Raw genomic sequence first — 25,394 nt, 5'->3', positions numbered from 1 at the left:
GCCAAACCGGATGTGGTTTTTACAGTTCTCGCGTCCCTCTAGATGAATACTGGGCTGGTAGCCTTGTCCTGTCTCAGGTACACACTCCAAAAACATTTTAAAAACTTTCCCTAATTTGTACATGTAAAACACTAGACAAAGATACATAGAGAACACTGATTCCGTCCTGGCATGTGAATAGAAGACTGGATGACATTACCCATCTAGTCTCCTCAAACCTATAATCAGCAGCAGCAATGACCCTTGGCATATTTCATGGCAGACTTAAATATTCTGTGATAATGCCCGTCTACAAAACCAGATATAAGCAAACCACATCTAATTACAGAACTATTTCACGCCTTTCAGTCTTCTCAGAAGTATTTGAGAAAGTGGACTGCAATAGAATATTGGTTAATTTTATTGAGCACAACTTGTTGATGGCCTCCAAGTTTGGCTTTTTTAAATTATTCTATGTAGAGAAATCAATACAAGACCAGGCAAACAAAGTGATAGCAGAGCTACCGTATTTACTCGAATCTAAGCCACACTTTTTTTCCGGTTTTTGTAATAAAAAAAAAAACCGCCTGCGGCTTAGAATCGAGTGCAAAGCAAGCGGAAGTTCTGAAAAATGTTGGTAGGTCCCACCACAACTAACTTCTGCCGTCAAATATATGTAGCGCTACACAGGCATGCTTTGTAGGCACAAAGATAAATACTGGCGCCAAAACCTCTGCGTCAGTAAATAAATTTAAAAGGAAAGGTAGAAGACGAGCTTTTTTTCTCCGCCCCGAGTTTTGACCACTGCATTTTCATACATTATCCAACGAAGTAAATACAAATTCTGTATTGTTCATCTTAGAATGTAGCAGAATTTCAATGTACTACAAAAATCCGACTGGCAAGATTGTTTGGGATGTTTGTCAATATGGCCAACTCTACGTTCTGAATTTTTTCCTACCAGTGAGAAGAGATGGTTGCTAATAGGAACCTGATGAAATGTGAATCACATGCAGTATTCTCTTCACCATAAGAATAATACGAATATAAACATTTTGCCATGTATTCTTGCGTGTTTGCTGCTATCTCATTTAAATCCTGTCTGCCTAATAAACTACGAAACTAGAGTGAGACAACAGCAAACGCGGAAGAATATACTTATCGTGTCATGTTTATATTCGTATTATTCTTATGTGTAATAGTGATACAGTCAGAAATGAAGCACAGCAACTGACTAGATTTTTAAATCTAAGATGACTCTAATTTCTATGCAGAATTTGATGTACTAAAGAAGCGGCCGCAAAGATTTTCAAACGGTGAAAAATTTTCGCCTAACTCTCGTTCAGAACATGTTCTATCATACGCAGTCTATTATTTGGTTCTTGTTGATCATTATCAAAGAAAGCAGCAGTGTAAGTAACAACAAATAGCAGTCTCTTGCCATTGTTTCGCTAATGAGACGATTCCTCTCTCTTTTTTAAAAAAAATTGAAAGCGACGGTAGCACGCACAAAAGCAAGCCATCCCGCGAGCGGTGACAGGCCGTAAACACGCACTATCAGAATGCGACAAACAATGCATGACACAGTATAGTAATGCATTTTCAGCTTAGAGTGACGTAAACACCTATAACAAAGAAGACAGCACTTATCAGATCAAAGGAAAATACGCAATCGATTCAAACCAGACGAAGCACGTGAAAAAGGAAGGGTACCCGTATAAATACTGACGGAGCGCCTGACGCATAGCGATGGCTGCCTGGTAAAGCTTAATTGCTAAGCTTACGACTCCAACCAAACTACTGTACCTGTATCGTCATTCATTCGACCTAAATTGTGTCTCATATTACAATGGACCAACTTTGTTTCGATTTGGAGGTGCGGCCTAAAACTTTTCTCTCCCCTTGAATTTCGAGTCTCAAATTTCAGGTGCGGCTTAGATTCGGGAATTTTTTTTTCTTTTATTTCGAGTCTCATTTTTCAGGTGCGGCATAGATTCGAGTGGGGCTTAGATTCGAGTAAATACGGTAAATGAGAAAGAGTTACCCTGTTGATATATTTTGTGACTTTGCTGTAGCCTTTCATCATGTGGAGTATAAAATTATACTTGAGGGAATAAAGTATTGTGGCATAATAGCATCCTTCTTGTATGGATTGAGTTTATACCTTCACGACCAGAAAGAAGAGTGCCTCACCTCATTAACAGACACTGTCACAGGCATGAAATTAACCGCAGAATGTGGGGACAGTAGTATTTATTCATACAGGGTTCATCTTACAGTGATATTGGATTTATATTTTCTCTATGGCAAAAAGACTGTTGACTGTTTTATATTTGAGCTTTCAGCGATAGCCCCCTTCAGAATGGAGACCCCCAGCGCGTGCATGCACACGTGCGCGCACTCACACACACACGCGCACACACACACACACACACACACACACACACACACACTCTTGCAAAAGCAAGCACACTTCATGCACATCCACTCCGGCCAGAATGCAGCCATGCATCGAACAGAGGCAGCAATCTGGAGTGGGGTGGGTAAGGGGGAGGGATAGCAGGGTATGTGTGGGGGAGAAGAATCAGTGCTACCTGGTGGAGTGTGCAGGGACTAGATAGTGGAAGGACAAGGCAGCCAGGCAGTGTCAGGAGGTTGCGGGAAAGAGGTGGTAAGCAGAAAAAGAGAAAAAGCAGAGGTGGGGAAAAGACAGGCAGATGTGTTGAATTGACAGAGCACAGCACACAATGAGAGTGAGGGGAAAATTGGGAAGCGGTGCTCAGAAAGGGGGGAAACTGTTACTGACGGTGTGGGGGGAGAGTAGGTTAGCATAGATTAAGGCCAGGATGATTTTGTGAGAATGTGTTGTTAGGATAACTTTTATCTGCGCAGTTTCTGGATCCCACTCATCACTATTAACACCACTTCCAGTACACTTACGTGCTTCGTGTCTATGGTCTTGCCACTATTGAGCACTACCTCTCCCAATGTCTTTCAGGCTCTAAAACCCCTACATCATTCCTCATCTACCTTAGATGGCACCCTCGTATGTCAACATGTTGATGGGCCATGTAGAGGAAACCTTCCTTGCCTCCCAAAACCCCAAATTTCTGTTTCTTGTACAGGTTCATTGATGATACATTTATGATCTGGACTCAGGGCCAAGACATTATCCTCATTCCTTCACTACCTGGCCCCCCTCCACCACATGTGTTACCTTCCTGGATGTTGACCACCTACTCTCTAATGGCCCCATCCACACCTCTGCCCACATTAAAACCACCAACAGTACCTGCATCCATCCCTTCTACAACAAAAAACCCTCTCATACAGCCTGGCCACCTGAAGATGGCATGTCTGCAATGACAATAACTCCCTTGCCCATTACGGTGAATGTCTCACGGAGGCCTTCACAGCAGGCACTATCCCCCAGAAGGAACACATTCTTCGTCGCGCAACACCACCCCAGACTGGAATGACTCTACTACTTCCTTCATCAGGACTTCATCCATCATCATACCCTGCAATGAGGGATGTCCTACTCAGCATTCTTCCCATCCCTTCGTAAGTGCTGTCCCATCACCCACCCAATCTCCACAGTATCCTAGTCTAGTCATGTACCACACTCAATCCGAACTGCTTCCCACAGGGATAACATCTCTGTGTCTGTGGAAAACTCAGGAGCAAGACCTGCCCAATCCACTCCCACAGCAAGTCCTGTTACAGATGCACCTGCCCCATCAGGAGCTGTGCCACCTGTGAAAGCAGTCATGTCACATACCAGCTGTGCTGTAATCAGTGCACAGTGTTTTATATTGTTATGACTACCAGACAACTGTCCACTAAAACTAACGGCCAACTGCCAAAGTGGATCATAACATACAGCTGAACATAACAGCTTGATTTCAGTGGCTGCTTCACAACCCGGGCCATCTGGATCCTCATCTCCACCACCAGCTTTTATGGAATGACAATATTATGAAAAGGAAAGATTGCTACTCTCCATATAGTGGAGATGTTGAGTTACAGACAGGCACAACAAAAAGACTACTAAACAAGTAAGCTATTGGCCAGAATGCCTTCGTTTCATTTAGATAACACACACACGCGCACGCGCGCGCGCCACTGTCTCTAACTGCATCGGCTAGACTGAGAGCAATGCTTGTGGGAGCATGCAGGGACAACGTTGAGAGTGAGTAGGGCAGGTAGATGCAGATGGGAGATTAGACAGAGGGTGGCAGGAGATGTGGGGATGGAAAAGGAGGGAAGTAAAAGGATTGTGGGTGTGTTAGTGGAATAGAAGGCTGTTTAGTGCCGGAGTGGGAACAAGTAAGGGGATAGGTGGGTGAAGGACGATGACTAATGAAGGCTGGGGCCGGAGGGTTACGGGATCGAAGGATGTATTACAGCGAGAGTTCCCACTTGTGCACCTAAGAAAAGCTGGTGTCCGTAGAAAGGATTCAGATGGCACAGGCTGTGAAGCAGCCATTAAAATGAAAAATATGGTTTTGGGCAGCCTGCTCAGCAACTGGATGGCCCAGCTGTTTCATGGCCACAGTTTTTTCAGTGGCCATTCGTGTGAGCGAACAGTCGGTTGTTGTGCCTATTTAGGCTGCAGCACAGTGGTTGCAGTTTAGCTTGTAGGTCGCTTTACTGGTTTCGGTGGTAGTCTTGCCTTTGATGGGATAGGTGATGCTTGTGACCAGAGTGGAGTAGATATGTTGGGAGGATGTATGGGACAGATCTTGCAGCTTAAGTCTATCTCTGTAATAGATCTAGATGCGAAACCTGTACCATACTTCCTCCCATCACCACCTACTCCTGTCCGGTCACAAACATCACCTATCCCATTGAAGGCAGGGCTTCCTGTGAAACCAGTCACATGATCTACGAACTAAGCTGCAACCAATGTGCTGCATTTGCATTCTACATGGGCAAAACAACTGACAAGCTGTCTGTCCGCATGAATGGGCACTGACAAACTGTGGCCAAGAAACAGCTGGACCACCCAGTTGCTGAGCACACTGCCAAATACAACATTCTTCATTTTAATGACTGCTTCACACCGTGTGCCATCTGGATCATTGCTACCAATACCAGCTTTTCTGAATTGCACAGTTGGGGAACTCTCACTGCAATATATCCTACGTTGCCGTAGCCCTCCTGGCCCCATCTTTGGTTAGTCACCCAGCTATCCCCTTCCCTGTTCCATTCCTGCGATATGCAGCTTTCTATACAACCAACGCACCTACAATATTTTTTATTTTTCTCTTTTTCCGCCTCTTCTTCCCTCCCACCTGCCCCCTGTCTAACTTCCTAGCTTCACCTAGCTGTCAGGCTGCCATATGCCCTCCCCACCTCATCCCTATATGCTCCCACAAACAGCATTTTACCGTCCTCAGCTTCTACCCTCATATTCCGGATGGGAGGGAACATGTTGAGGTTGTGAAGGAATGAGGAAGATGTCTCAACCCAGAGACCAGACTGTGAATATGTCATCAATGAAACTGAACCAGACCGACTTTGTGGTTTTGGGAGGCTATGAAGGTTTCCTCTAGATGGCCCATTGACATGTTGGCATAGGAGTGTGCCTACAGGTGCCCAGGGCTGTGCTACAGATTTGTTTGTATTCCTTCCCTTCAAAGAGTAGTAATTTTGTATTAGAATACAATTAGTAAGGTGTATGAGGAATGAGGTAGAGAGTTTGGAGTTTATAGGATGTTGGGGGTAGTAGTGCTCAATAGGTGCAAGACCGTGGCCACGAGGTATGTCGGTGTAAAGGAAGTGGTGTAAATAGTTACTAGTAGGGCTCCAGGAGGTTTAGGGGGTGCGTATGGCAGAGAGTAGGTGGAGGAAGTGGTTGGTATCTTTGGTGTGATAGCCCATCTGGATTCATCCCTCCACTACCAGTTTTTTCTGAACTGCACAGATGGGAGTTATGTTATCAGCACATTCTCATGTAACCATCCCAGTGTCAACTTATGGTAAACTACTCTCCCAATATGCCTCCAGTTAACAGTTTCTGCCTTCTGTCGTGTCAGCGCCTCTCAATTCTCCTTACACTCATTATGTGCCACTCGTTACCAATGCACTCACCAGACTTTTCCCCTCCTCAGTGTTTCTCTTTGTCTGTTTTTGCAACCTCCCCCCACCCCATCCACCCTCTTTTCTTCCACCTAGTCTCCCAGTGCTACACCTTGCAGCCTTGTCCTGCCATCATCTAGTCCCTGTGTACTCTTCCAGACAGCATTGACTTCTCTACCCCAAAGCCTATGCTGCTATCCCTTCTCCACCCAACTATGAATTTCTGCTTCCATTCGGCACACATTTGGATTCTTGCCAGAGAAAGCAGTCATGTGGGCATAAGGTGTGTGTGTGTGTGTGTGTGTGTGTGTGTGTGTGTGTGTGTGTGTGTGTGTGTGTTTTCCTGTCTGCAGAAGGCATTGGCTGAAAGCTCAAACGCATAACAGTCTTTTCATTGTACTTGTCTGCAGCTCATCGTGTCATCTTTACGGTGAGTAGCAATCTAATGTTTTCATAATTTACATCAAAAGCTATTCAAGTTAACTTAAGTCATAATTACTGATCATACACCATCTTCCCCAGACATTATGAGACTGATTTTTTCCTGGTGTACAGGTAATTTTCGTGCAATAACTATCGTGGCAGCTTGAACTGACAACTGTAAGCAGCAGATGTGCATTCATCCAGTCAGTTGTGAGCGGGCAGTGTTATGTAGTGGACATCTGGCCATAGTATGTCAACATTGTTGTGTCGCAGCATCTCTGAATTGTTGTTAAAGAGATTCTCCAGAATGTTTTGATAAAGAGAAAAGTGTGTGTAAAGTCTGACCATCATCAAAGAATGACTTTTCTGACAGCTTCAGGTGGTTGCATGAACATTTGTGCACATTGTACTCATGTGGGGCGAGACTGTGTACAACATCTGAAGCTTAAAACCACCATCTTAACTTTTTTGTCAGTGTTACTAGGACAGCAAAGATTATGAGTCATAATCTATAATTTAAAAAAAATATATGACTGCCAACCACTTAGGCTATAGGTGAGTGATGTGCAGTGTACAATATGTATAACAGTGCATAAAAGTTGCTAGCTTTTGAGCACCACTCTATTTCTAGTTTAAGTATAGTATCTCCCACATCCAAGCATACGGACAATTGTAAATAGTCTTCACGGGTTTGCCGCCAGATGACATTGTCTAAATTTCACAATATTTCCTCAGAGCAACTGTCAGACATCTTCAGGTGGTTCAACCTCGCTGGTGGCTAGGTGCGACTGACAGTATCCGCACATCGATGCCCTGTATATAGAACACGCGTGCAAAGAATGTGAAGGCGTGGAAATTGCGCACATGCTATGATTTGCAGATGGCATCATACGAAAATGCCCTGTGCCAAAAATCCTGGCGCAAATTCCACAATATTTCTTCAGGGCAACTGCCCAGCATCTTCAGGTAGTTCAACGTGTTGCACCTAGCCACCAGCAAGGTTGAACCACCTGAAGACAGATGCTCCAAGAAAATATTGTGGAATTTGCACATCATCATCCGACGGCAAATATGTGAAGACTATTTATAACAAATTTGCCAGGAAAGCTTGAAAAGCCACACACGGCAATTGGTCCGCAAGTATCACAACCCCAGCCAGATATCAGCTAGCTATACCTTGGTGGTTGCCTTTCCTCGTGTTTGTTCGTTGCTTCCAAGTTTTAAAGTGAATGCTCTCCTTCCTCCCCCCTCCCCACCCACCCACTTCACCTCACCTCACCTCACACCCCACCTCTTTGTTGTGATTACATTATTGAGATGGTGTTGTTTATAAGTAACTGTATATGCCTGTTTCAGGATCTGGTGGGACTGTGCACCAGTTATATGTGCACTCACACAGCACTTGCCGCAACAAACAATCATCTTGTCTCTTGGCTGCAGTATGCCCTGAATGTGGGTCACTATCGAGTTGCACAGGTACGTTTGATTTTTAGTCCATAATTGTGTCTGATTCTATCTTTTCTTCTGTTAATGTTTAGTCTGCATCTCTTCTAAGGGCTGCCTACGTTCCAGACTAGTTAATTACATTGGAAGGTGAATTCACTTGGGAAACCTGTGAAGTAACAGTTAGTGAGAATGACTTGCCAGTACTTCCTTTCAGGAGACTAATTTACAGTTCCCAATACCATCATCAGCTACATTAAAAGTAGAATACAAAACTATTTCCATCTCTGGACATTGTTATTTCCTTCTCGATGGAGAAAAGAGGGTTGGATTCGAGGAGGAGGGGCAGGTCACTCACAAGAGGTTTTTGAAACCACTTGTACAGTGGCGTAAAGTAGGTTAGGATCCCAGGTATCATACTCTCTTCCTATTGACCTTGGTGGGCCCTTGTTTGTGAGTAATGACAGAAGATTAATTCTCATAGTCCACTAGATGGCATGGTTTTTCAAAATGGTGTCACAGACGAGTATAAAATACCGAGCGGATATGCTTAATGTTGTGGATTTTGAGTTTAGTTGGGGGATAGTCTTCCCCGAAATGAGTGTGATCATTATTTAATTCTGTTGATTTTTTTTATCTACTTTTTTATATCCAGTTCCTTTAATCATCATATTAACTATTAATTAGATCTCATTTATTCTTTTTTCATTTGGAATTTTTGTCTGTGTGATCTTTAAGTTGTTTTTTATATACCATAGTAGTTTCAGCTTTTTTACTAGTGCACATCTGCACCAGTCAATGTATCAGCTAATACAGTTGTTGACACACATTTGAGAGTGTAGCCACTGTGGCGTAAGTGGCCTCAAAATTGCATAATGAAGACAACCTTTGAGTGGGCAGGGACTGTTAAGTGTCTCCAGGCCAGTCACGAGAAGGATAGCACTTGAAATCCACGCAGCGTATTTCTAAGTGGAAATGACACTGTCTTATTTGGAACCAGGTAGGAAAATCTGGAAGAATTACTGAACACTGCTATTGAAGAGAGCAGTGTCTTGGGTCTATGTTTAAACATCAGTAAGGCAAAATTGTGGTTGTCAGCAGAAACAAATATGAAATTGGGGTACTCTTGTACTCGGTAATGATAGGTCTTAAGAGTTCCAAAATATATGTATTTTGGTTGTCAAATCAATGATAGTTGGCAAATATTACAGTTCGCACTCGACTACTTTGTTGCTACATGGTCGGTATCCTAATTATGGAGTAGATTCAAATGGCTCTAAGCACTATGGGACTTAACATCTCAGGTCATCAGTCCCCTAGACTTAGAACTACTTAAACCTAACTAACCTAAGGACATCACACACATTCATGCCCGAGGCAGGTTTCGAACCTGCGACCGTAGCAGCAGCGCGGTTCCAGACTGAAGCGCCTAGAACTGCTCGGCCACCGCGGCCGGCCAGTTGTGGAGTAGAGTCGTGAACACTTTCTGCAGTGTAGGGAAAGAAACTGGAGGCAGTTGAAATGTGAGTGTAACAAAGGATACTGTGACAGGTAGCCACAAATGTAGCAATATTGCAGGGTATGAACAGTTATTAAAAAATTCTCAATACAATTGAAAGAAGAAAACTCAAATTTTTTGGACATTTAATGCGCAAACAACAAATACAACCTATTGAAACAAATAACTTCGAGGAAATATTCGTGGCAGACATGGTCCGGAACATAGAAGTTATCCTATCTAAAGAACTTAAGCCAGTGGTTTGGGTTGAGCACAGAATCACTATCGATTGTGCTGCCGATCGCCAATGTCTTGGAGGACGAGGCACGTAAAGAGGAAGACAGTAATATTTAAAAATTTGAAAATAATGATCTATTGGTAAAAAAAGAGAGAAAATAATGTATTTAATTGGCTGTGCAGTGGTGTCAAAAACTTAATATATGGACATTATATTGAAGATAATCATTATACTGCCATTTAAAACATAAATTCTTTTTGCACTGTGGACATAATGATAATAATAAAGATGAAGATTTTATAAATAAAATACGAGCAAGGTAAGTAATACTATTAAATATTACAATAACAAGAAAAAAGTATAAAATGATGAAAATGGAGAAATGAAGTTGATGTATGAACATAAAAGTAATTAAAACTACATGGGCAGAGATTCCGGATGAAAAAAGAATAAAAGGAAGAAAAAGATGAGAGCAAATAAAAATCTAATACAGTAATGAAAATGGTGCAGCCAAGGTTTAGAAATGGAAATAATGATGTTTAAAACAATTAATTGAATGAAAAGAGCCAAAACAGCCATTTCAGTAAGTATGTAAAAAAAAATAGATGGCAGCCCATACCCTTCAGCATATCATCAGATAACTTAATCCTTAGGTAAAAATCTTGAATGCTTGGAGCTCCGCAGCTCTCGGATATTCATTGAAAGACATCTTCTATAGAACATGAGCTTCAGTTACACACTTGTATAGCAGTACACGCTTATCAGTTAATACGACAGAATCTGAAATAGGTCCTATAACGTAGTACACAGTTTTTCATGAATGTTATTGCTGTCAAGTTTTTGGCATTGACAGGTCTTGATACTATTTGACATAACTGTTGTATAAAATAAACATAAAACTTGACGGCAATAACACCATGACAAACTGCCTAGTATGTTATAAGACATATTTCAGATCTTGTTGTGTTAACTGACAAGCATGTAATGGCTATAGAGGTGTATAATTGCAGCTCATGGTGTATAGAAGCTGTCTTTTAATATTAGTCCTTAGGCTACCGTGCCACTTCAAGTATTGGCATTAATATCGGAGCAGTAGTGGGTCACGAGAAATTTGGTCTTGTCGATTACTCACAAACCAGGCCCCACCAGGGTGAGTGCATGCTGCAGGGTGCGATATCTGGGTCCATAACCTACACTATCATATAGGTAGTTTCAAAAAGTTGAAAAAGTCAGTCTCATCCCTGGAGCCCTCTCCTTCTTAGGCCTCATGTTTAGATGAACTCAACTGTTAAGAGGATGAGGGAAGTCGGGGACTTAGACGGAGGAGCAGGCAGAGACAGCTGAGAGTGCGTGAGATCAGAAACAGAAAGGTCCAAAGATGATGGGGCAAAGTGGGGAGAAAGATAGATTGAAGGGAAAAGAAAAGCATTTTTTCATCTTTTAATGTCTCTGTCGGCAATACTGGATTTGCCCCATGATATAAGTATAGGCGAGCTATTTGTCTCCTAATATGGGGTGATAATTTTGTGTTGGAAACTTCAAAAGTCTGGAATTCTGAGAGAAATTAAATTCACACTTCATAACTACTGAAACACACAGTTCATCAACAAAAAGTAATATTACGATTTGCACTTGAAATTGCTTTGGAAACAATTGGCAGGGGAGTCACAAAATGAAAGGTGAAAAAGGTATTTAATTGTTGTAATCCATTTTGCTAACTCTGCCAGACTCATTAACCTCAGGAATCTTCATAATTGTCGTGTGTTCTCGGACTCCATCCTGTTGCATGATTTTGAGCACGATCTAGTGTAACATGTGCATCAGAATGTGTCATGTAATTGTGATTAGATTTTCATACAAAAAGAAAGATGGATTTTGTAATTATATAGAAAAAATGGATCCGTATTTGGACACATGTTTTTTGTAGGTCAGCATTAAATATTTGAGCTTCACTTCTTTTTTACTAATTTCATTGTAAAGCAGCACTTGCTAATTTTCTAGGGGCTCATATCGAGTCAGCAGTGCCCGTAGCGTGAAGAATGTACAGTTCTGAACGTAATGTTACCTTTGCTATCAAAGTCTGTTGATACTAAACTCCAGATATGATAAAACATCAAATCTCCAACATTGCTGGGGCTGGAAAGAGATCCTCCAAGAACAGGACCAACAACGACTGAAGAGAATTGTTCAACATGACAGAAGTACAGCCCCTTCCGGAAATTGCATTGCTGCAGATTTCAATGCTGGGCCATCAACAACTGTCAACGTGCGAACCGTTCAATTAAACATCATCGATATGAGCTTTCGGAGCTAAAGTCTCACTCATGTACCCTTGATGAATGCTCAACATATAGCTTTATGCCTCGCCTGGGCCCATCAACACCGACATTGATGTTGTCTGGTCAGACAAGTCATGTTTCAAATTGTATCGAGCGGATGGACGTGTACAGCTATGGAGACAACCTCATGAATCCGTGGACCCTGCATGGCAGCAGTGGACTGTTCAAGCTGATGGAGGCTCTGTAATGGTGTGGGGTGTGAGCAGTATGAGTGGTATGGGACCTCTGCTACGTCTAGATACGACTCTGACAGGCAACACGCACATAAGCATCCTGTCTGATCACCTGCATCCATTCATATCCATTGTGCATTCTTATGACTTTGCCAATTCCAGGAGGACAAAGTGATATCTTACATGTCCAGAATTGCTACAGAATGACTCCAGGAACACACTTCTGTGTTCAAACACTTCCGCTGGCCACCAAGCTCCTCAGAAATATCTGGGATACCTTACAATGTGCATTTCAGAAGAGAGATGTCCACCCCCTCGTACTCTTACGGATTTATGGATAGCCCTGCAGGATTCATGGTGTCAGTTCCCTCCATCACTACTTCAGACATTAGTCGAGTCCATGCCACATTGTGTTGCAACATTTCTCCGTGCTCACAGGGCCCCTACAAGATATTAGGCAGGTGTACCAGTTTCTTTGGCTCTTCAATGTATTTTCCCCTAGTTAAAGTGTTATTCTTCACATCAATAAATATCTTACACTATGCACTTTCTAAACGTACCTCTGTTCTTCCTCAGGGTTCAAGCTGCCTTCTTGCCAAATTTCATCGAAATTGGTTCAGCAGATTAGTCATGAAAATGTAATAGGCAGTTACTTTCGCATTCATAATATTAGTATGGATAAAACTTTCAACTATTTGACTGCAAAAACACCTTGTAAATTCATCTAGTATTTTTGGAGAAGCACATTCAAACCTACAGACATGACAGTTTTACAGATTTATTTGCTTCTTCGTGGAAAAATATTGAATCAGCATAACTGGTGGTACTTAATAATGACTTGACCTATCATTGTGAGCACCTGTTTTATAAGTGGTGCTTACAGACTGGCCCTTTTCAATTTCTGTTGTGTGAACCTATCAAGATTTCTAAATATTGTTGAGTACAGAACATTTCTTGTAATTTAATAAACCACCAGTAGATCAGTACATAGTGATAAGTCTTGCCTGGTTCTGTTCCCGCTGATATCACTTTTTGTAACTTGAGTTCTACATATATTGTCAAACGAAATGTGAATTAACAAATAAGATACCTGGTATCAAAACCAGCCACGTCACAAAATTTACAAATATGAGTTATCATTTTAGGGAAGAAATATATCATAAGAACATGCTTCAAAATTGGCCATGTCTTCGCGTTAAAGGGTGGTGAATTCTTGGTCGTGCAGATGAGTGGGTGGAAGGCATTGAATTCATAACAGTCCAGGTTAAAGGATGGGCAACAATCGTCAGGTCATAGCATTTGCGCTCCAGATCTTGTGTCGTTAGATTACTCAACAATGTTACCGTACTAGTAGGCAAAATAAGTCCGTACAGCGTATATTGTTTGAAGTCATATTTCGTATGTACATTGGCAACACCAATCTTCTGCACTAATTTCAATATTGCAGGCTTCTTACCATAACTGGTGCAAAAGTTATCCTATTTCCTGTGTGTTTTTATTTTTTCATTATTGTGTAGTGTAACATGAAATGCCTGATATCAAATATAAATAAGAGAAAATTGAAGAGTTAAGACAACAATATCTATCAGTATGTGCGAACAGTGTTTACCATAACAATGATTCAATTAACATACTATATTATTTGCAGATCATTTTCTTTTTGTAGTGTTAAAGATCTAAGTGAACAACAAACTTTTAGTGAGAGAAATCATAATTTTTCTCCTCAGTTTTCGTATGTTCTTCTTTATATGTTATCCAGTTCTGTTGAAATGCCTCTTTTATTGCTATAATGAAAAGTAATTGCAAGTCTCCGTATTTTCATTTAATTGCTTTTTTTAGAAGGTTTTGGAATTTAAAAAGTGTACAGTCTTATGAACAAAAAGTAAAATTATATAAAATTGCACCAAAAACAGCAAAATCAAAACTTAAATTAACAAAGAAATTGGTTCATTATGAAGCAGATTTCACAAAACAGTGGTGTGTAAATATTAAGTCATTAAGAATGTAGCTATGAAAGAAAAATGTTTGTGATCATAGTTGTTTTGTCTGTAGAGGTTTTTCATCCTATACGAGGTCTGTTCAAAAAATTCTGGAACTTCGTCCAAAAAATTTTTCAGCACTTACCTTTTATTTATTGTGTGTGTTCTCCTCTGAAATACTCTCCTTCACAATACATACACCGCTCCCAATGCCATTACCACTTCCGAATGCAGTCTTGGTAGATCCCTTACTGGATTACGCAAAGCACTGTCTGCGAATTTTCTTTTATCTCATCTCTTGTTGTTAATCTTCATCCTTTTAAAGGGGTTGTCAACTTTGGAAATTAAAGTAAGTCCTCAGGTGCCAGGTCTGGAAAGTAAGGAGGATGAGCCAGCACAGTGATTTCATTTTTTATGCAATAGTCACGCAACAACAGGTTTGAAAATGTGGCTGCATTATTGTGATGCAAGAGCCAAGAATTGTTTCGCTCACATTTCAAGCGGTTTCTGTCTCAGGATTTCATGACATGATCCAACTGAAATTTTACATTCTTCCGCAATCTCTTTAACAGTCTGTCTTCGATTGGCATGCACCATTTCATCGACATTCCTGACATGAGCGTCGTTGGTAGATGTTGAACAGTGTCTTGAATGAGTGTCACCTTTAATGCCCATCCTACTAGTTTAAACTGTGTGAACGTTCGTAACACCGAGTAGGCTTAAGCACTTGTCACCTTAGGCTTCCTGCATCATTTGATGTGTCTCTGTAAAAATTTGTAGGGAGCAATGCAAAATTTATTGCAGATGCGTTGCACCTCTAACTGTGCCATCTCGAAATTCACAAACTGTGCGAGACAACATTGTTCTCAATACAGCACTGAACAGTAGCTAACAGACGAACAACAGTGAAACTTCCAACAGTTACACATTAAACACAGATGTGTGCACGGATGTCACACACCATTGGTGCAAAATTATGAATGTTCCGGAATTTTTTGAACAGACCTTGCACACCTTAAATAGTGAATCATAATTTTTTTAAATAAAAATGTCGTTATATTTTCAGTTATTAAGCACAAAAATGCACGTATTCATGATAAATTCAACTTTGGCACAAAAAATAAATTAGAAAATAAAGATGTTCACATTTTTTTGCAAAGAGGCCAATGCAAAAAGGCAAGATATTGAAAATCAAAATATTTCACAACATGCTCTTATTTTCAGTGCAGAAAAGTCCTCATCCATCCCTGCCCAAAATTCAAAAAGTGATATATTCCAAAATTGTATTTTGATTTGACTAATTGTTGAGGGTGTTGGGACAAGGAGTGGAGGAAAATTATGATTGAAAATTGGGTTGAAAATACTGAATGATTGAGAAATACTGTATTAGATGATATCAGCCATAATCAAATATTTTTACTTACCATGGCTTCTCATGCCCAAACCCACCCCTCTTATCCCTTTCAAAATGATTGAACCCTGACTTTGATCTCACATTCTGATCATATTGCTTCTGAACAATATGATATACCTTGCCGAAACCGTGGAAATGTCTACTTTTATCTAGTGTATGATATTACATCTAAGTTGAAAGGTGGGCGACAAACGTGGTAATTTTGAAGAGAAACTGTGCTTTTTGTAGCAACTTCAAGAATTCATAAGAATCAAACCAAAATTAGGAGAAAAATTTCCTTTGCACAGTTTAAATACCCAACCTTGTTCTATTTACAGGCTGGTTTTTGTTGTTTTCTGATTACTCGTTTCATTGCTATAATGTCAAATGCAAGATGCTGTGACTGTTGGAGCTATTGCGATGGTACTCCTCGTGTTTGTTAGTTAAGAGTTTTTAAAGCAATTGTGTTAGTAGCTGTGACATGTGCGAGTCTGTGGTGGAATGTAGTTGTCACACCACCATTGCAATGTACAATAAGTGCCTGTTCATCAGCAAAGAATGGTAACTTTGTTGTCGCATTTCAACACAGCATTGCCGTGTTCAGTTTTTGTTGTGAGTGGAGCGAAATAATATGGGAAATAGCAAATAAATGTTTGATATACGAGCAGCTCACAATAAATGAGCATTTGTATAGCATTTTTCAACAGTAAATGGAAAAATCGATCATCTCAAATTTTGCAGTAAAGAATAATGACTGAAATAAAACCTACCTTAATAGCTTTCGCTGCTGGCTGAGGTATCACTGCTCCTATTTCAATTGTCTGCTTGGATCAAAAGTGGCTCTATTGCTATCTCAATACTGTGGGCTGTATGTGCATAACTGTTGTCAAATTTGTATACCTGACTCACTGAATTCCTCCAGTGACTTTGGGGAACACTTTCCAGAGCACAGCAACACAACTGTGAAGTATCATTTATTTTAAAATTCTTGTTCTCCTTTGTTACCTTGTTCTTAACAAATGCCCAAATAAGTTCAGTGGTGTTCAAATTACAATGCACTAAGGGCAGCCGCACAAGTTTAATTTCATCATCCACTGATCGCAGTATACTTTCCGAAAGGTATTCCTGCACCCTGAATTGCGGTCTCACTTATTCTACTAGGTCAGCTTCAGTAAATTCCTCATATGATGGAGGTTGGAAGCTCTGCATTATTGCTTTCCAGCCATTCAATAATATAATTGTTTCTCCACTTTGTAGATGGATTTCGTGATGTTGGATTCACCGTGTGACATGGAGCCTGATCTAAAACAGTTGCAGATCTGTTTGGTAATTTTTAGAGAACTCTCCTAAACCATTCTTTGTAGTGTCTGGCGTTCATTTCAGAATGATGATCTGCACCTCCTTTTTGCACAGTAAAACATAAACCAGCATTTTCCACGAACCCATTTTCATTCCCAGTGTGGCAGAATCAGACAATGTTTGAATTCCTCCTTTCCAGCCATTCCACTCTTTAACACTTCCTCTGTGATTGCCTTATACATTTTTTGATGCATAAGGCACTTTTCGTTCTTGCACACCAACAAACCTCCTTGAATGATTTGCATCATGCCAAAGCTCATCAGTTTAATAAATAATACACCCAGTGTTGCGCAAATGTTTTATTTCCCCGCAAGCACTCATCTATTTTTCCTGCTACTTGGTTATTTTCCATCAGCACAGGTTTTTTGTTGAACTTTTTGTGTCTGAAGTCCAATTTTCGAATAGCACGCCAAAGGATTGTTTCACTCAATCTGGAAAATCTTCCATGTCAGTCTCTTAACTTTTCCAGTAAAGCTGCCACTGTTGGAAACCGCTTTTCCACATAGAAGTCATGGATTTTTCTTCTACGACTCCCTTGTAAACTCATCCAATACAGACTTCTGTCACCTGCCAGAACTCATTTTGTGATACAAGACAAGAAGTTTGTCTGTATTCTCTCAGAATTCGCTTCACTCGCTGTGATACAGAACTGCTCGCATGCTTATTATAAGACTTTTTACAAACTTGTAAATGATGCATGGTTTCACAGAAAAAATAAATAAATTAAAGATGCGATATTAGTAATCTTTGTAAATTTATAAGCATAAAAACATAACAGCTGTGTAAGGCAACAACAGAGCTTGCATTTACATATTTTGTCCTGTTAATATGTATCACCATTAGGCAAATTGCAGCAATCTATGCCTATCTTTGCTAGGACAAAACAACAATTAGAAAGCAACAACACATCATCTGGAAGTTGAGTAGTGTGTGGTCATATCTTTAAACTGTACAAAGAAAATTTTTCTCCTAACTGCGGTCAGACTTCTGTAACTCCTCAAATGTGACACTTACTAAGAAATGATAGAAAAAGCACATTTTCTCTTAAATATTAAACGTATGCCACCATATTTTCAATTAAAATGTAATTGTCATGCACCAAATAAAAGTAGACATTTCCATTTTCCAGCAAGGTATAACACATCGATGTTCGTCATGCTCCGTGACCAGAACGTGAGCTTGTGCATGAATGGATAATAGGGGTGGTACATAGGGATATATTGCCCACACAGTATTTTTATACAAATAATATATATAATAGTCATGTATATGGAAAATTTGGTTGAAATTGCTCCAGACATTCCTGAGGTATGCTTCTATGCCAGCCCCAACACCTTATAAGGCAAGCAGTTCTTACTCACAGTGTTCTTCTTTCCAGATAGTAGATAAGTGTACAAAGCTCAGTCTAAATTGATCCAATAGTTTAGGAGGAGCTATAGACCATACATTCATTTTTATAATATGCACTGTTCAAAAGAATTAGGGGAACACATGTATCAGCATCCAGTTTGTTAAATCTTTTCATACAGGCAATTGCTGGCCGGAGTGGCCGAGCAGTTCTAGGCGCTACAGTCTGGAACCGCGCGACCACTACCGTTGCAGGTTCGAATCCTTCCTCGGGCATGGATGTGTGTGATGTCCTTAGGTTAGTTAGGTTTAAGTAGTCCTAAATTCTAGGGGACTGATGACCTCAGATGTTAAGTCCCATAGTGCTCAGAGCCATACAGGCAATACCTCTGGTCATATTACATGGCTTTAGATCTTCACTTTCAATGTAGGCAAAAATTAAAATCATTCCCCATCTGTTGGCTGTGCTACATGGTTACTGTGTTGTTACAGTGTCAGGTGACCTCGCAGAAGGAAGTGAATACCTGTGTCCTAGTGTTTTCTTGCGAGGTACACAGGTGTCAGTTGTTATTTGTGGATGTTGTGTTTGACCAAGCTCATACATTGTGACATCTTAATGTAGTGCAAGTTGCAAGGCGGTTTGTTTGATCCAAAAAGAATGGACTTTTGATTGTGTTGCTGCAGATGCCATTGCCTCTCCATGGGTCGTCCATGGGTTGTGCCCACATTACAGAGAGACAGGTCGGTACACAAGGCAACTTGGACAAGGTCGCCGACACATGACAATCCCACAAGAAGACCGATATCTGGCCATCTCTGTTTTGTGGCATCGTCTGGTTATTGCCAGAGTGCTGCAAGATGATCTCAGAATGGCCACTGGAGCCACTGTTTCCAATCAGACTTTAATGAACAAGTTACGAGAAAGGACTTTAGACTCCAGATATCGTGTTTTAGGATCCTGCTTGACATACCATCTTGCAGCTCTACTTCAGTTCTGCCATTCCAGTGTCAACTGGCAACTGCATCACTGGCAAAACATGTTATTCACACAAGAGTCCAGATATCCTCTGATGGAAGGCAATGGCAGTGTTTGTGTGCGGAGAACCACAGTAAGCCGTACCTGCCAAATGTTATTCAGGAAAGCAAAGATTTCCAGTGTTTTTTGATGTGGTGTGGAAGCATCATTGATGACAGCCTTACAGATCTTGCCATTGTCCATGGTCACCCTATCACAGACAGTACATCAAACAGGTCCTGTTGGACCATGTGGTGGCTGCTGTCCCTGAATTCCTTTTAATGCCGGATCCCGCATGCCGAGCTTTGGCAGAGATGTCCTGCGAAGCGTGGACATTGAAGTAACGGAATGACCAACGGTGAGTCCGGACCTAAACCCCATCGTGCACATGTGAAACATGCTTGACAGACGTGTTTGTGGTAGTCCTGTTCCCAACACAGACTGTCCATGAGCTCTCATGGGCTCTCATTGTAGAATGGGAATGGATACCACCAGGTGACCTTCATAGACACGTACAGAACATGCTGTATAGATATCAGACAGTGATAAATGCTCACGGAGGGCATCCACATTATTGAAGCTCTGAGAGTCCAATGAAAAACATGTAGGATGATGGGATGATGGAGGATTGCTTCCACTTTGTTTTTGAAACCTGTTGAACTGGACATTTCAGTTCTTTTCATGTAAATGATCGAGGATGTGATGGTGTTCAATTGTGTCCCAGTATTTTCTGGTGAGGTAAGGTACACAGGTGGCAGTTGTCATTTGTGGACATTGTATTCAAGCACACGCAGCGCGACGTCTTAATGCAGTGCATGTTGTGAGGGTGGTCTGTTTAATCCACAAAGGATGAAAATATAGAGGTATAATTTGGTTGTTGTTGTTGTGGTCTTCAGTCCTGAGACTGGTTTGATGCAGCTCTCCATGCTACTCTATCCTGTGCAAGCTTTTTCATCTCCCAGTACCTACTGCAACCTACATCCTTCTGAATCTGCTTAGTGTATTCATCTCTTGGTCTCCCTCTACGATTTTTACCCTCCACGCTGCCCTCCAATGCTAAATTTGTGATCCCTTGATGCCTCAAAACATGTCCTACCAACCGATCCCTTCTTCTAGTCAAGTTGTGCCACAAACTTCTCTTCTCCCCAATCCTATTCAATACCTCCTCATTAGTTACGTGATCTACCCACCTTATCTTCGGCATTCTTCTGTAGCACCACATTTCGAAAGCTTCTATTCTCTTCTTGTCCAAACTAGTTACCGTCCATGTTTCACTTCCATACATGGCTACACTCCATACAAATACTTTCAGAAACGACTTCCTGACACTTAAATCTATACTCGACGTTAACAAATTTCTCTTCTTCAGAAACGATTTCCTTCCCATTGCCAGTCTACATTTTATATCCTCTCTACTTCGACCATCATCAGTTATTTTACTTCCTAAATAGCAAAACTCCTTTACTACTTTAAGTGTCTCATTTCCTAATCTAATTCCCTCAGCATCACCCGATTTAATTTGACTACATTCCATTATCCTCGTTTTGCTTTTGTTGATGTTCATCTTATATCCTCCTTTCAAGACACTGTCCATTCCGTTCAACTGCTCTTCCAAGTCTTTTGCTGTCTCTGACAGAATTACAATGTCATCGGCGAACCTCAAAGTTTTTACTTCTTCTCCATGAATTTTAATACCTACTCCGAATTTTTCTTTTGTTTCCTTTACTGCTTGCTCAATATACAGATTGAATAACATCGGGGAGAGGCTACAACCCTGTCTCACTCCTTTCCCAACCACTGCTTCCCTTTCATGTCCCTCGACTCTTATAACTGCCATCTGGCTTCTGTACAAATTGTAAATAGCCTTTCGCTCCCTGTATTTTACCCCTGCCACCTTCAGAATTTGAAAGAGAGTATTCCAGTTAACAGTGTCAAAAGCTTTCTCTAAGTCTACAAATGCTAGAAACGTAGGTTTGCCTTTTCTTAATCTTTCTTCTAAGATAAGTCGTAAGGTTAGTATTGCCTCACGTGTTCCAACGTTTCTATGGAATCCAAACTGATCTTCCCCGAGGTCCGCTTCTACCAGTTTTTCCATTCGTCTGTAAACAATTCACGTTAGTATTTTGCAGCTGTGACTTATTAAACTGATAGTTCGGTAATTTTCACATCTGCCAACACCTGCTTTCTTTGGGATTGGAATTATTATATTCTTCTTGAAGTCTGAGGGTATTTCGTCTGTCTCATACATCTTGCTCACCAGATGGTAGAGTTTTGTCATGACTGGCTCTCCCAAGGCCATCAGTAGATCTAATGGAATGTTGTCTACTCCCGGGGCCTTGTTTCGACTCAGGTCTTTCAGTGCTCTGTCAAACTCTTCACGCAGTATCTTATCTCCCATTTCGTCTTCATCTACATCCTCTTCCATTTCCATAATATTGTCCTCAAGTACATCGCCCTTGTATAAACCCTCTATATACTCCTTCCACCTTTCTGCCTTCCCTTCTTTGCTTAGAACTGGGTTGCCATCTGAGTTCTTGATATTCATACAAGTGGTTCTCTTCTCTCCAAAGGTCTCTTTAATTTTCCTGTAGGCAGTGTCTATCTTACCCCTAGTGAGACAAGCCTCTACATCCTTACATTTGTCCTCTAGTCACCCCTGCTTAGCCATTTTGCACTTCCTGTCAATCTCATTTTTGAGACGTTTGTATTCCTTTTTGCCTGCTTCATTTACTGCATTTTTATATTTTTCCTTTCATCAATTAAATTCAATATTTCTTCTGTTACCCAAGGATTTCTTTTAGCCCTAGTCTTTTTACCTACTTGATCATCTGCTGCCTTCACTACTTCATCCCTCAGAGCTACCCATTCTTCTTCTACTGTATTTCTTTCGCCCATTCCTGTCAATTGTTCCCTTATGCTCTCCCTGAAACTCTCTACAACCTCTGGTTCTTTCAGTTTATCCAGGTCCCATCTCCTTAAAATCCCACCTTTTTGCAGTTTCTTCAGTTTCAATCTGCAGTTCATAACCAATAGATTGTGGTCAGAATCCACATCTGCCCCTGGAAATGTCTTACAATTTAAAACCTGGTTCCTAAATCTCTGTCTTACCATTATATAATCTATCTGATACCTCTTAGTATCTCCAGGATTCTTCCAGGTATACAACCTTCTTTTATGATTCTTGAACCAAGTGTTAGCTATGATTAAGTCATGCTTTGTGCAAAATTCTACAAGGCGGCTTCCTCTTTCATTTCTTCCCCCCAATCCATATTCGCCTACTACGTTTCCTTCTCTCCCTTTTCCTACTGACGAATTCCAGTCACCCATGACTATTAAATTTTCGTCTCCCTTCACTACCTGTATAATTTCTTTTATCTCGTCATACATTTCATCTATTTCTTCATCATCTGCAGAGCTAGTTGGCATATAAACTTGTACTACTGTAGTAGGCATGGGCTTTGTGTCTATCTTGGCCACAATAATGCGTTCACTATGCTGTTTGTAGTAGCTAACGCGCGCTCCTATTTTCTTATTCATTATTAAACCTACTCCTGCATTACCCCTATTTGATTTTGTATTTATAACCCTGTAATCACCTGACCAAAAGTCTTGTTCCTCCTGCCACCGAACTTCACTAATTCCCACTATATCTAACTTTAACCTATCCATTTCCTTTTTTAAATTTTCTAACCTACTTGCCCGATGAAGGGATCTGACATTCCACGCTCCGATCCGTAGAACACCAGTTTTCTTTCTCCTGATAACGACGTCCTCTTTGGTAACGTACCTTAATTATTGCTCAATGGGATATAGCAGACGGCCAAAGCCGTGTTCCCGTATTTCTTTAGAGTAGTGTATATGGACTATGATTCAGTACTCGTTCTTGAGCATGAGAATGATGTTGCGGAAATTTTCTACAGTTACGTCGTCATTCTACATTATGTCTAAGAACCACTGAAACAAGATTTTTTAATGATTCTCAAATTAGCATATGCTTTTCTTCTTGTTACAGATTTGTCAGAATTTTGTAAAGTGGAACATCGAACTTGTTGCTCGGTACTCTGACTTCGGCTCTTTTGAACCAGAAATCCTACAGCTTCTGCTGCAACAGAATGACATAGTAGCGCATGATGAAATGGCAGTATACAAGTAAGATTTTAATTTAGATACAGTACCATGATAAGTAGCTTAGTGAATGGGAGTAGCAGTAGTGGAACTAGGCAACCAGCAAGGCACAGATGTTGGGACTGTGGACAGAAATATTTTTATACATACCATGAATCAGAAGATAGATTGCTCCACCCCCCCCCCCCCCTCTCTCTCTCTCTCTCTCTCTCTCTCTCTCTCTCTCTGTCTCTGTCTCTGTCTCTCTCTTACAAGCATCACAAGCTATGCAAGTTTCCAGGTCCAAGAGAACTACGTCCTTCAGGCCATTCTGTACGTACTTCGTTCATTTTCTTCTCTTCAGAGGATTGAAGCATTGGACCAATCCCAGATTCATAGCCGCAATTTTAAATATAGCACCTGGCTTTCCCTGTAAATCACAGACTTTTGTGTTCATTAGTTTTCCCTATTCTGTTGTGTGTTATCATGAATCCTGCCAAATGTCTTTCTCAAAATTTTCCTTTCAAAGATTTTTTGTTTCAGTTTTTCTGATTGTGTTAAAATCCAAGTCTCATGAACATACATTAGAAAAAGTGTGATAAGAGTTTTATGTTCGTGGATTTTTTTTAATTTCTTAAGATAAGTGTACTTTTTATTGTACTCAGAAATGCACGATTCCACGTATTTTATTTTTCTCCATTATTTATTTGTTCTTTGATATTTTTGTATGTTGTTAAATTGCTTTCAGGTTAAGTAAACTGATACTCTTATTTGCGATACTAGGCTAGTTTTCTGTCACTCAATTGAGCATTTAGTTTTTCCACTCCCACTCCAAGTAAGTTATTGTGTAATATTGTGTATTAATTCCTTGTTCATTTTCTCCTAACATTATTATATCATCTGCATACGCCAGTATGCTAAATCCTTGTTTTTATTATTTAATGCACATGTCATTTTTAATACAAAATGTTCTGGGAGTGTTGTGTTCTACGTGTTATAAAGTAACTGTACCCGTGTTCCTCTGTTGTTGAAGTCTCGTTTTCAGACACAGGCCAGCTGGTTTCTAATTGTGAAAATGCAAATGCAACGCGCGCGCGCACACACACACACACACACACACACACAATCAGAGTCTCTGGCAGCTGAAGCTAGGGGCTAGATAGATAAGGACAATGACTAACAAATATTGAGGCCGGGAGGGTTAAGGGAATGTAGGACATATTGCAAGGAGAGTTCCCACATGTGCAGTTCAGAAAAGCTGGTGCTGGTGGGAAGGATCAAGATGGCACAGTTTGTGAATCAGTCATTGAAATGAAGAACGTCGTGTTGGGTGGCATGCTCACTAACGGAGTGATCCAGCTGTTTCTTGGCCACAGTTTGTCAGTGGCTATTCATGTGGACAGACAGCCTTTTGGTTGTCATGCCTACGTAAAATGCAGCACAGTGGTTGCAGCTTAGCTTATAGATCACTGGTTTCACACGTAGCCCTGTCTTCGATGGGATAGATGATTTTTGTGACTGTAATAGAGTAAGTGATGGTGGGAGGATGTATGGGTCAGGTCTTGCATCTAGGTCTGTTACAGGAATATGAGCCATGATGCAAGGGGTTGGTAGCAGAAGTTAGGTAGGTATGGACAAGGATATTTATTACAGAGATAGACCTTGATGTAAGACATGTCCTATACATCCTTCCACCACCACCTACTCCAGTCTGGTCAAAAACATAATCTATCCCATCAAAGGCAGGGCCACCTGTGAAACCAGTCGTGATCTACAAGCTAAGCTACAACCACTGTGCTGCATTCTATGTGGGCATGACAACCAACTGGCTGTCTCTCCGTGTCAATGGCCACCAACAAACTGTCGCCAGAAAACAGGTGGACCACTCTGTTACTGAGTATGCCGCCCATCACGACATTCTTCATTTCAATGACAGCTTCACCACCTGTGGCATTTCCTTCCCATCAACACCAGCTTTCCTGAATTGCACAGGTGGGAACTCTCCCTGCAATATATCCTG

At 40.8% G+C, this 25,394-nt stretch overlaps 1 protein-coding gene across 2 annotated transcripts in view; it reads left to right on the top strand.

Moving 5' to 3' along the window:
- Positions 1-25,394, top strand: part of LOC124717115 (BTB/POZ domain-containing protein 17) — a 150,334-nt gene that overhangs the window by 65,902 nt on the left and 59,038 nt on the right. For both annotated transcript variants that reach the window (XM_047243837.1, XM_047243836.1), the window contains exons 5-6: positions 7,843-7,962; positions 23,283-23,419. In XM_047243837.1, coding sequence (XP_047099793.1) covers positions 7,843-7,962; positions 23,283-23,419 — 257 coding nt within the window. The remainder of the gene's footprint in view (positions 1-7,842; positions 7,963-23,282; positions 23,420-25,394) is intronic.

This window comes from Schistocerca piceifrons, chromosome 9 (assembly GCF_021461385.2).
Source record: "Schistocerca piceifrons isolate TAMUIC-IGC-003096 chromosome 9, iqSchPice1.1, whole genome shotgun sequence".
Classification (NCBI taxonomy): Eukaryota; Metazoa; Arthropoda; class Insecta; order Orthoptera; family Acrididae; genus Schistocerca; species Schistocerca piceifrons.
This window is presented reverse-complemented; position numbering and strand designations above follow the sequence as displayed.